The sequence below is a fragment of the Astatotilapia calliptera genome, chromosome 22, assembly GCF_964374335.1.
Source record: "Astatotilapia calliptera chromosome 22, fAstCal68.1, whole genome shotgun sequence".
Lineage (NCBI taxonomy): Eukaryota > Metazoa > Chordata > Actinopteri > Cichliformes > Cichlidae > Astatotilapia > Astatotilapia calliptera.
This window is the reverse complement of record NC_137442.1, coordinates 2697180-2709834: the sequence shown is the minus strand read 5'-3', so window position 1 is coordinate 2709834 and position 12655 is coordinate 2697180. Positions and strand designations below refer to the sequence as shown.

Below are 12655 nucleotides of genomic sequence, written 5' to 3'. Positions count from 1 at the left end.
GTTACGGGAGTCATCCAGGTCCAGAAGCAGCAAAGCAGCCCCCGACCATCACATTACCGCCACCGTGTTTGACTGTTTATATGACCTTCTTTTTATGAAAAGCTGCCTTAGTTTAATGCCAGATGTAACAGTATTTGTATTTGTACCTTTCAAAAAGTTCAAGTTTTTAACTTTTGTCTTCAGTTTTCTCCGTCCATAGAATATTTTCCCACAACTTTTGTGGATCCTCGAGATGTTCGGAAATCCCAAAGTCTTTGAAATGTGTTTGTTTTTAGCTCAATAAATCAAATACGATAAGACACAACAAATATCTCAATAAGGTATAAAAACTAATCTGAAATCTAAATATAGTAAACTGAAATATATTTAATATACTTCTATAATGGTCTATTATATTAAGTCTGTGTTATATTTTATTTATGGATGTCTGTACTAGCAAACCATCCTCTGAAAGCAAAATAACGTCTACATTAAAACATGTAGCAAACAGGACACAGAAAAAATGACGCTGTGTAATTTTATAGTTTGTAGAAATGTTACGTCAGCTGCCACGCCCACTGACGCGATACGTCGTAACAGCCTAGCAACTTCTTTGGTTTTTTTAAAAAAAAAAAAAGAAGTCAAGTGGCACTTTCACAGCACTGACAAACTGACATTTAGAGATGCCTTCACTGGTTTTGTGACAGCGGACAGCGCCGGGTCTGATGGGGGCGTGAAGTTTACCGGCTGCCGGCTGTAACCCGGAGAAGCAACAGGAGGTTGAGGTGGACGAACATGGCGGACAGATGCAGGCTTCCAGCTGCCAAGTAAACGTTGGGCAAAGCGAAACTGAAGACGAAGGACTGCTGCCGGGTGACTCGTCACGTATTTCAGCGTTACATGGATAGCTGGGTCCCAACAGGACTGTAAAAAGCCCTCCGCTAAAGCCGTATGGCGTCCACCCAAGCCCGGATAGGCCAGCAGGCCTTGGTGGTGCTGGATGTGGCTCTGCGAGTTCCATGTATTTTTATTATCGACGCCATTTTTAACTCTTACTACGACCCTGGCTCGGGCTGGGCCGGGGCGATGGGGAAGGTGTTTGTCAGAGTCATGGGTAAGTATTTTTAACATGAAGGAGCGCTTAAGTTTCCCTCAACAGCAACGAGCTAGCCGCGTTAGCCGTGACATTAGTCGGCTGTGTGGAGCTGTGTCACCTGTCAGACAGGCTAAAGCCGATTAAGCGACCAGCAATAACATTTACACAGGGCAGATCCATCTGACACGCTGCTTAACTGCTTCACCTCGACCCTAATTTACTCTGCTTTGGCGCCATCAGCTCGCAAGCTAGCTAGCTGGCTAACGTCAAGGTGTGTTGTCACAAGTGTGATTTGTGGTGTCACGGATGGCCTCAGAGGCACCTTGGACCCAGATGGGTCATATTCAGGTCCTTCTTCCTGACAAAGCTCGCTTCTTCTCCTCTAACTGTACCCAGAGAGCTGCTCTCTGGTCTGAACTCTGTACCTGTGACTTTATATCGACGTGTGTTGACGTGGTGTCCCACTTTATGCACATCATTTGTATGTCTTGGCACTTGTCATATTTTCGGACAGGGGAATTACATTCTGGACTAGTGCTGTGTAATAACCAGAGCTGCTACTAACAAAAATCTGTTTCACTTTTTATTTATTGATAGAATAAGTCTGTAGCCTGACTAACTTTGAGTTTCCTCTACACCCCGTAATTCATAACAGCTCCTCGTTTTCATCACTGTGACAGAGTAAAGCTTCTCTGTGTTGAGTCAACAAACAGGTTATGTACCTCAGTTTTCCAGTTTGCAGACCTTTGAGCAGCTCGGGCCATCTGAAAGTGTTAGCCAAGAGCTCTGGGTTTGGATGGACAGGAAGTGAGATTAGCTGTTGGGTTTGCTTCTGTACCCGTGTTTCTTTATGTTTAGTACAGGAACAGAGACTCCATAGTGCCAGATGTTTGAACAACTTTATATTAAAGCAGTAAGGCTCAGGTTGGTTGAGGTCCTCTACAGTATGTACGATCAGTTTATCATAGTGTTATCAAATGCACACGTAGCATTACGTGGACTGTGAAAGGCATTTCTTTGTTTGTTTTTGTTCTTATTTGTTTTTCTATTTATGTTATATTATGTATGTTGCTTGTTCATCCTTTGACTTATCAGGATTACTCAACTCTATGCTGATTATTTTGCTCCAAAATTCTTTAATGTGCAGCATCTGTTGTTTTCTCACAAAGATTGATCTAAATACTCACTATAATCAGACAAACTTGGAAGCTACAGTTAGCTGACATTTGTTCAGTTTGCAGTGAGAAATATTTGCCTTTCCTGTCTTTCTGACTGCTTCTCCGGTGTGTTCCAGGTGTCCTCATCTCCACTGTGGTGCTGCTGCTTTCTCAGAAAGCCTTGTTTAAGTTCTACACTCTATTCTTTGCTGTCCTCCTTGGCATGGCAGCAGTCCTCATAAACTACTACGCCACCTCCCACATGGACTTCTACAACGCCTACTACAAAGCAGCGTTGGGCTTCAGGTTGCTGCCTAGAAACGGGCCGACGCTGTGGCTGGGCATGGCCGCCGTCCAGCTCGTCTTTGGGATTGGTTATGTGTTCTTGCTTAACCTCCAGTCGGTGTTTGCTGCGCTGGTGGTCCTGGACATCATGATTCCTCTGTGGGGGCTGATGATTGAACTTCCTGCAGATGTCAGGCATCTGGTGGCAATGTTCTCGGGCCTGGTGCTGGCTCTCAGCACAGCCGTTTGCCTCGCCACGAGGCTCAAATGGTTCTACTATTCATGCCGGTACGTCTACCTGCTCGTACGGCACATGTACAGGATCTACGGACTCCAGCTTCTGCTGGAAGACACGTGGAAGAGGATCAGGTTCCCTGATGTGCTTCGAGTGTTCTGGCTGACCCGGGTAACAGCCCAGGCACTGATATTGGTTTACGTGGTGCAGGTGGTGGGGAGAGAGAGCGGAGATGCCACAGGTGGAGCTGCAGATGGGAGCTCTGATGCACAGGTAATTGCTTTTTAGATAAAAAAAACTTCACTTCTAGGACATGTTTGCTATATGATGGTCACTTCATAAGCAAGGTAAGCTAACAAGCTGTTAGCCACAATGAATTGATATTTGGTTAATGACCTTATTCAGAGTCTTTGACATATCATAATGTTTACAAAAGTCATATATTTGTTTGGGGAAAGAAGTTTTCCTTTTGCAGCCCCAGGCGCCCCTGTTGGATTTCTGTAATTATATCTAAAAATTAGCTCCTGTGTTTTTAAAAATATCTCTGAAAGCCTAAAATGTATGTAGGTGACCTCTACAGGTTTCCTGTGTTCTGTAGCCAAGTAAAGTCCAGCTGGCACATTAGCTCTTTGCAGTGTTTTACAGATATATTAATGCACAAATTTCAATGTGAAATATTCTTTTAATAATTTATAAACAGTGTCTGATGTCTGAAGAGCAGTTAAAAATGATGCACACTACATAACAAGTAGGGCTGCAACGATACACAAAAGTCACGGTTCGATATTTTTTCGATACAAAAAAATGTTCATGCTTTTTTAATTTGTCATTTATTAAAATTATAAATATATATTTTAACTCAAAAGTACAGTTTTTAAATTTAATGTTGCTGAAACAACAAAGTAATAAAAAAATTAATCTATCTGATGGAGAAATCACTCATCTTTGGAAAAGAGTTTATTACAGAGAAATGGCTCTTTCCAAAATAAAAGCTATACTAGACGCTTCTTCTGGGCTATATTCTCAGCAGCATATTAAACATATCAGGTCCCCATAAGGAGAATCCTGTGCTAACGGCTGTCTAAATGACTCGGGTAAAGTTTGTAGCATGCGTGCTTGTTGTTTTTGTCTGCTTCCACTTGTCTTTGCACGAGGATGATGTCGGCGTAAATGTGCAGTCATATTCGTTGTGTTCCCACTAGTGCTGTCAGCGTTAATCTGAAATGACGTTAACGCCACAACACGGCAAATCTCCGTTAACGAGCTACCGCGGATCGCCCCGTGCGTGGGGCTGGACGACGTCAACACGTTCACGAGCAAACTGCGCTAACACACTAGTTCCCACCCATGTAATTGAGCATTGCGTGGGACATCCAACATACTGTTTTACTTTAGTCCATGACGCGCTTACCTTCAGAGTCATACTTCATATGAAGACCAAAATGGTTCCAAAGGCCAGATCTGAATGAGGGTGGGGGAGGTTCAATTTGCCATGTTGCAACGAGAGCTTAACTTCTGTCTTGCTAGCTTGTAGGGGTGGGCGATATAAACGATATACAATAGAAACAATATAAATTTGGCCAACGATAGAGATTTTGACTATATCCCTCTATTGCGATAGCGCATGTTGATGATGTCATCAAGCTGCTCCTGTTTTGGTCGAAAGCATCGCAGCGGCTAAAACCATTATCATCTGCAAATTATGACGGGCGACAGTCACAGCAAAGAGATGAAGCACTTTTCAAATAAGGGGAAAGCCAAAAACTGCGCTTCCTCCACTTCCGTAACATTGATTCATTAATGTTGAATTCTCCCGCAGCTGTTCTATTCCCATGTTGTTGCAGTATATTAATAACTAACCTTGTATTGTGGATGAATAATCTCAGTTGTTCCCCTGACTGATGTTTGGCCCGTGTATAGCATCCTGCTATGCAATTGCATTTGTCCCTGACCACCAGAATCCCTGAAGTTAACTTTTAATGAGTGGAAAACAGTTGGCGTTCATCCTCCAGCTTCACTGTGCTAATGTTATGCTAACATAGCTGTTTCGCTAGCAATCACGTAGCACAACATGTTTAGGTGGAATCTAGCGAGCTAACGAGCTAACTTCCTGTTAACTTCTAACTCCGTTAAATGTAATAAATTCTGTTTTCATGGATGTTAAACTTAATTGTTACACCTGGTAAAGCAACAACGCTGATGATTTAATTAAAGACGAAAGAATTTAGACAGTTTTTAACTCTCAGTATTCGTTTGACTTTGGGAGCTGAAGAGGCGGAGTTTTGGACCCAGATTACTCCGCGAAGCTCCTCACTACGGCAGCCGTAATGCTCTGAGAATCCATCAAGCAGTGCGGCTTACCAAAGTTGTACTAAAACATTTTTTAACAGATTTCTGCCCAAATCGGTTCGAGGTCAGTAAGCACAACCAGAATTCATACATAAGGCACACTCGATTTTTGAGAAAATTAAAGGATTTTAAGTGTGCCTTATAGTGTGGAAAATACGTTATACAGAAGAAAAGAATATATCGTGATATATATCGTTACCGCACATGCATCAAATTATATCGCGATATGAATTTTAGGCCATATCGCCCAGCCCTACTAGCTTGCCCTGCGCTCAGTGAATCTGCGTTCGACTATTCTGCCTAGGCTGCACTGTCGAGCGCAGATCCACTGAGCGCTCAACACAGACAGCATCGTCAGAAGAAAAGTTGATAAAATAAATTGAAAATTTTGTATTGTTCGATACATATGCGTACCGAACCGAAAGCACTGTATCGAACGGTTCAATATCGATACGAGTATCGTTGCACCCCTAATAACAAGGTCATAATTCTTTAACAACCTCATTTCTACTGAAGCTGCTTCTTTGTGTTCTGTGTTGCTGTTAATAATAAAGTCTCACCTAAAAAGACTGCAGAGTCTGAACTGAAGCTAAACGGGATTATGAGTAAAGGTGACGCGCGTACCTGTGTGACTGCACCGTTTTCAGGGTTACCTGCTGAGCTGGGATGTGTTCTGGGATCTCACGAGTAACCTGATCATCTCCGGCTGCGACTCCACGCTCACTGTGCTGGGGATGAGTGCTGTTATCTCCTCTGTTGCACATTACCTGGGTCTCAGCATCCTGGCTTTCATAGGTATGACTGAGATTGTTAGTTGGAGTGGTAGCAGGTGTAAAAGCCTTCCTGATTTGCCCTTCATGTAATTGTTTGGATGCTCCTGGAGTTGAGCACTTTCTTAATTTGAACCTTCAGGTTCGACTGAGGAGGAGGACAAGCGGTTGGGCTTTGTGGCTCCTGTCCTGTTTTTCATCCTGGCTCTTCAGACTGGCCTCAGCAGCCTGGAACCTGAGGAACGTCTGGTACGTTTCGGATTCGTGCTTCCAATTTACACCGTCAAAGCAGCCGGCAAACTGTTTTTCTCTCATTTTTTTTGGTGGGCAACTCCAGGCCTCGAGGGCCGGTGTCCTGCAGGTTTTAGATCTCACCCTGGGTCAACATACCTGAATCACATGATTTGTTCGTTACCAAGCCTCTGGAGAACTTCAGGACATGTTGAGGTCATTTAACCATTTGAATCAGCTGTGTCGGATCAAGGACGCATCTAAAACCTGCAGGATACCGGCCCCTGAGGCCTGGAGTTGCCCACCCCTGTTTTAGTCTCTTTGTGAATTGTTATGTTGCCCTCTAAACTACCAAAACATGTTTAATCATTTATACTATAAATGACATTTGCACACAGTAGCAGAGTTCACTGTTCTTTTTGTAATCCTGTATTCCTGTGGTTATAACGTAATAACTTCGTACACGTAACTTAGTCTTCGTTTTGATCCACAGGTCCGCCTAAGCCGGAACATGTGCCTTCTGCTGACCGCCATCCTGCACTTCATTCATGGCATGACTGACCCCGTCCTCATGTCTCTCAGCGCTTCCCATGTCTCCTCTTTTCGGCGGCATTTCCCCGTCCTGCTGGTGTCCCTGGCGCTCTTTGTACTCCCCGTGGTGCTCAGCTACGCCCTCTGGCATCACTACGTCCTCAACACCTGGCTCTTTGCCGTCACAGCCTTCTGTGTTGAGCTCTGCCTCAAGGTGGGCGCAAACAATTTATCTTTGACTGGAATTGATGACGTCCAACGTCTCCCCACCGTTTTCAGTCTGAGATTTTTGTGTGTTGTGTTAGTCAAGAGATCAAGAGTAATCAAACTTGTGACTTAAATAATCAAATGTGTAACAATAATGACCTGATTGATGTGCATATAAGAGCATGATTTAGCCCTACAAAGGAGTCAGTAAGGATTCTGTTGTCTGTTTGTCAGCGTGGGATTGAGTGGAGACTGATAGTATTCTGCTTATTGAGTTTATAGTCTGTGCCTACAGTTAATTAGTATTTATGTTCAATTACACTTATGGCTTCCAGCATTTATGAAAACAAGAAATAATCAGGATTAAATGATTACTTGTCTGGATTCCTTTTCACAGTTATGCTCTCGCTTTGTGTTTTGTGCTAAATCCAACGCACCACTTTTCCTTTGCAGCACGTCTCTAAAAACCCAAACTCACTCCTCGACAGGCGAGGGGAGAGCCGAGGTGAGGGCCAGGCTTTGTCAGCAACAACAGTAAAACTGATTCAGAGAGGTGGACAAGGAACCACAGATACTGTTTGTAAATTCTTAAGTGTTGTGTGTTTCTACTGCTTAGAGACAAATGTAACTATAAGAACATGGAACCAGGCTCCTACATTCGATATTCTGGGCATGCTCACTTGACTAAAATTAGCCTGGGGACCCGCTGAGGAATGGCGAGTTTGTGGGTGTCGAATCGAAACTGTTCTGAAGGAGAGCGGCGACACATTTTTAGACTGTTTACTTCAAGCTTAGGGTCCAAAAACATTCCAGCTGTCACCAGAGGTCAGCTTCAGCTCCGTGTCACAGAGGATGTATGGCTGTTGCATTTTTACGTTTGTGAATGTTCATTATTCAGGGAGTAAACTTTAAAGAACAACAATCTAAGTAAAGATGTACAAACTTCAACTAAAACATGAATTGTGAGTTCAGGCGATCAACAGCATGCAGGATGTTTTTGTTCTTTCTCAAATTAACTTGGAGCATGCAGTGAAGCATGAACACACACACACACAGAGAAGAATTTAAAGGAGATTTTATCAAACTTCCCGTTGGCGTGCTCACTCCCTGTCAGGAGCTGAAACCGTTCACTAGTCTGCTTTGCTCTCTGCAGATTAAATTCAGCTCACGTTTCTGCTTCCTGCTCTCCAGGTGGTTGTGTCTTTGACCGTCTACGGCCTCTTCATGGTTGACGGATTCTCCAATGTCCTGTGGGAGAAGCTGGATGACTACGTCTACTACGTGCGCTCCACGGGCAACATCATCGAGTTCCTGTTTGGCGTCATCATGTTCGGAAATGGCGCCTACACCATGATGTTCGAGACGGGCAGCAAGATCCGCGCCTGCATGATGTGCCTGCACGCTTACTTTAACATCTACCTGCAGGCCAAGAACGGCTGGAAAACGTTCATCAACCGCCGCACTGCCGTCAAGAAGATCAACTCCCTGCCGGAGGTGCGCGGTGACCAGCTGAGGAACATCGAGGACGTGTGCGCCATCTGTTATCAGGAGTTCGCCACCTCAGCCCGCCTCACGCCCTGCCACCACTACTTCCATGCACTGTGCCTGAGGAAGTGGCTCTACATCCAGGACACGTGCCCCATGTGCCACCAGAAAGTTTACGTTGAGGAGGAGAGTAGAGACAGAGCCGCCTTTTCCAATAACAACGGGGGCTACGCTCCGCAGCAGGATGCCGCCGCTGCGGGCCCGCCGGCACCGGGGGATAATCAGCGAGGACAGCCGGCTGCAGAACTGCAGGCCAACGGAGTGGCAGTTGGTGCGCAGGCCGCAGGAGGAGCGGCGGCGCTGGACCACGATCTGCTGGAGGACAATGACAGCATAGAGTATGATGAAGACGAGTGGGGGACTCAGAACGGCAGCGCGCTGGTAGAAGAAGACTATATCAATGATGACACAGACTCCACAGAGGACTGACGACAGAAGAGCTATAGATAAATAAACATCTATCTTTATTATATTTAAGTTAAGAAATGATAAAAGACATCTTAAGCATCTTAATTTGCTCTTGAAAAATGTCAGGGATGTCTTTCTTGTTAGTTTCTTTACGTTTTTGAGTTTTACTCTACAAGGGCTCGTGGAAAGAGTAACTGCTGCTCTCGTTCTGTGTGTGTGTGTGTGTGTGTGTGTGTGTGTGTGTGTGTGTGTGTGTGTGTGTGTGTGTGTGCGTGTGTGCGCGTGTATGTTGAAGCTGTATGACAGACCAAAAAACTCCCAACTACTCTTTTTATTCGACAGTATCTCCGGAGTATCGAGATCCTGATAGAAATCTTGCTATGTGGGCACAGCTGACTTTGCACAGTTTATTCCCTGATGCCAATCAGAACGTTTATAATACAAATAAACCTGAGACTATCTGCAGCAGCAGATTCTGCCTTGTTGGAGATGGTGGTAGAAGTGTTTTGTTCCAAATGGAGAAAAGACACAAAGCTGCACATTATTTTCTTTCTTTAGACTTTGTCACTTATGAGCATAAAAACTTATCTGGTTTGAAATTTAGCTGAGCTCCTCCTTCGGGATCCTTGTTTTGTGCACCTCTAGAAAGCTTTCAGATTGTCTGTTTTTTGTTTTTCATTGCGATCTGGTCTCTCCTGTTCTGACCACTCTGGGTTGCCTGTTGCATTTCCTCCAGTTTGTCAAAACCATGACTTAAATTTCATTTTAAGGAAGGGAGGGGAGAGCTGAGCTGGAGGCTTTTAGATTTACCAGTCCATGATGCTACAACCCTCACCCTGTGGCCATGACCAAAACAGGAAGGTCAAGAATACACGTGCCTCTCTTACATTTGTAGTGGGTAGGCTGGCTGGGCTTAGCCTTATGTGTGATTCATGTATTCTGTTGGCAGCAGAAGCCGTCACAGATAGGAGGAAATGGCAGTGCTGAGCAGCCAGTCCCTGTCATTGTGAGCTGCGTTGATGTATTTCTAGGGAGGTGCATGTCAGGTTATGGCACAGGGTCTCAAAACCTTTTGAGTTTCTTATCTTAAGTGAAGCGCATGCATCTGTATTTAATCTAAGTTGTAACTGCAGAGTAAAGCCGCTGCTCGTTCATCTCAGGCTGAGGCAGCTGAGGTGGTTCAGGCGTCTGGTCAGAATGCCTCCTGGACTCCTCCCTTCAGAGGTTTTTCAGACACGCCCAGGTACGAGGACCCATTACAGCAGACCTATAAACAGAATTGTAAAGTGTTTCTGGTGAGGAGGATGTCTGCTTAGCCGGCTCCTACCACAACCCTCCTTCAGATAACGGTTGGACTGATGTCATGGAAAAAGTTACAGGGAGGCTAATCTGGCTAGTAGGGTGGGCGGTGGATGATGACGTTTTAGTGAAGGTGGTTTGTGCCACGGACTCTCATGGCATTACAGGAGAGCTTTGCATAGACAGGCGGTTTGACCTTGGTGGACAAATCCACCACCAGCACCGATCAGTAGTCCAAAACAGTGAGGCTACTGGATCTGATGTGCTGCTTCAGAGACCTCATCCACACTGATGATTCTTAGTGTGAAAGTTGTCCGTTTGAAAATGGAGTTTTCTCTCTGCACTAGTTAAAGGTTCGTGGTTAAAATAGAGAAACTGTAAAAGGTCTGAAAGTACAAACCATGCTGAGTGGATCAGAGGTGCACGGGGGGGCTTAAGTGGGGAGCCTGGTGAAATTTAAGTTATGGTGGGAGTCTCTGAACATAAATGCACTTAATATGCAGCCCTGATGTGTGTGTGTGTGTGTGTAAAGGTGAGCGTGGTCGTTTGTGTGCCTGCCGACTTGTAATGTGATAAGATGGTGTCTTAATAATTTGGTTCGTGTTCCCTCGTGGTGTGCTGCAGGGAAAGATGCTGGAGTGTTTATTAACGACACAACTGAGGAGCGATTTCAACAGATTTTGAGCTCTAGTCATTCTGCTGGATTTGAGTTTTTAGAAAAGCTGTGAGCACAAACGGTCACGACTGATTCAGCTGTTTTTATTTGAATAGACGATGGATCCCCATCAAAGTTAGCATCTTTCACCTCGGTGACGTTAAATGTGTTTGATCAGTTTCCTGTGTGTTAAAATCTCCGACTTGCAGACTGATCACAGCTCAGGTTTGTGGTGAACTCGCTCAGCTTTTGTTTTTGTCCTTAAATGCAAACCGAGGATTTGTGAATGAAGCAGGAGAGCGAAGCAGTTCCCCATCAGCTCTGCACCGACCAGAGAAAACTGAGAGGTGTCTCTTTTTTTTTCTTTTTTTTTTGTAAAGGTGACATCCTACTGTAATCACTGATATACCTCTGTCATTACTTACTACTGGTCTCTTGTGTGACCTTGCTTAGATTTGTGTACGTTATTGTACATTTAATGAAACAAACATGTGCACACGTTTCCCCTTGACGCTACTTTCTACATCATTCTTTTAAGAAATCAGTATTGACGTTGGCTAAAAGCTTGTTTCAGACCTGGGAGCGGTTAATAAGAGTGTGAAGGTGTGGTGGAAAGCACATCTGAAGAGCTAGAGTCCAAAAATGTATTTGGTGAAATGATTGCTATGTTCAGTAACGGTCATAAAAATATAGGTGGTGCCAGTTGTTTTGCATTTCTTAAGGGAAAAATTTAAAAGAGTTGGATGGAATTTCTGTTCCCACACTGGTGGTTTTATCATTCACTAAATGCACATTTTCTTTCTAATCACTGGTACAGATTCCTTGTTGTGTCTGAGCTACAAGGACGGCACTTTTTTAAAGGCTAAAACTGTGTTAGCAGCCACAGGCTGCAAGGCTGGAAGAAAGAAACTGGAAAAGATCCAGACGTGCAACCTCTGAAGGCAGTGTGCGATCATGTTGTTAAAAATTTGTTTAAAATAAGAAAATGTTTTTATTTTCCTGAGGTTTATACCTGCTGATCTAAAAATTTAAACTACTGGTCCAAAACGAAGCCCCGGCTGACTCGGCTCCCTCAGCGACTACAGAGATCTTTAATGTGAAACTGTATTAAAACTGGCTTTCAAGCACAACTCCACGAGTATTATGATGTGTAGACTTCCACAGCCCAAACGTTTTGAAGGCTTTGACTACAAACTTGTGCTCTGTGCTGTTTTAAAAAAAAAAAAAAAAAAAGCTGCAAGGAATCCATTTAATTCTTGCTCGATAAGAGGATATGACATATGAGGAAGTGTTGGGTCTAATTTGATTGGAAAGCTGTGCTTTTTGTTTCAGTAATGAAGGACTTTGATTATTAGTTTGATTGTTCTGAAAGCTTTTTAAAAGGTGGAAGCTGTTCATTTTGCCTTTCGTTTTAAAAAAGAGATTTATGTAAATAAAATCATCTTTGATATTGCATCTGGACTCATGACGCCTTTAAGTGACTTCTTCATAAACACAGTAGAGCATAATCTATTTTTTTTATTATTATTATTATTTTATTGAAAGAAGGACTTGTTACAATAAAGTGCATTGATATTATTTAGTCGGAAAAAAAAAAGACTTTTTCTTAGTCCTTTTGTTTTACATTCAGGTAACGAAAAGTGATCTCGAATTTTTAAAAAGAATGTCAACTTTTCCATTTTAAATATTTCAAAAACCACCTTAAACCAATCAAGTGTTGGTGGAGTTGGATTTGACACTTCCTGGTTATTAATTTTTTGCTGGCTGCTAATAGCTCTTGTAAGAGCTTTGTGTCCCCTCCCCGGACCGAGCCAGCAACCAGGCCCAAGTACAAATTTACAAAATTAATATCAAATTTTATCTTAAAGACCTCACACAGAGTTTTATGAATTCCCAGCCAGTGATTAT

General features: G+C 43.5%; 2 protein-coding genes across 2 annotated transcripts in view; one reads left to right on the top strand and one right to left on the bottom strand.

Moving 5' to 3' along the window:
* Positions 1–12655, bottom strand: part of LOC113015304 (uncharacterized) — a 325186-nt gene that overhangs the window by 194542 nt on the left and 117989 nt on the right. The window lies entirely within an intron of this gene.
* Positions 550–12208, top strand: LOC113014392 (E3 ubiquitin-protein ligase RNF139-like). Its single transcript, XM_026155894.2, has 6 exons — positions 550–1093; positions 2370–3025; positions 5749–5896; positions 6014–6120; positions 6596–6847; positions 8032–12208. The coding sequence occupies exons 1-6, from the start codon at positions 931–933 to the stop codon at positions 8812–8814; spliced, it is 2109 nt and encodes a 702-aa protein (XP_026011679.1). The 5' UTR covers positions 550–930; the 3' UTR covers positions 8815–12208.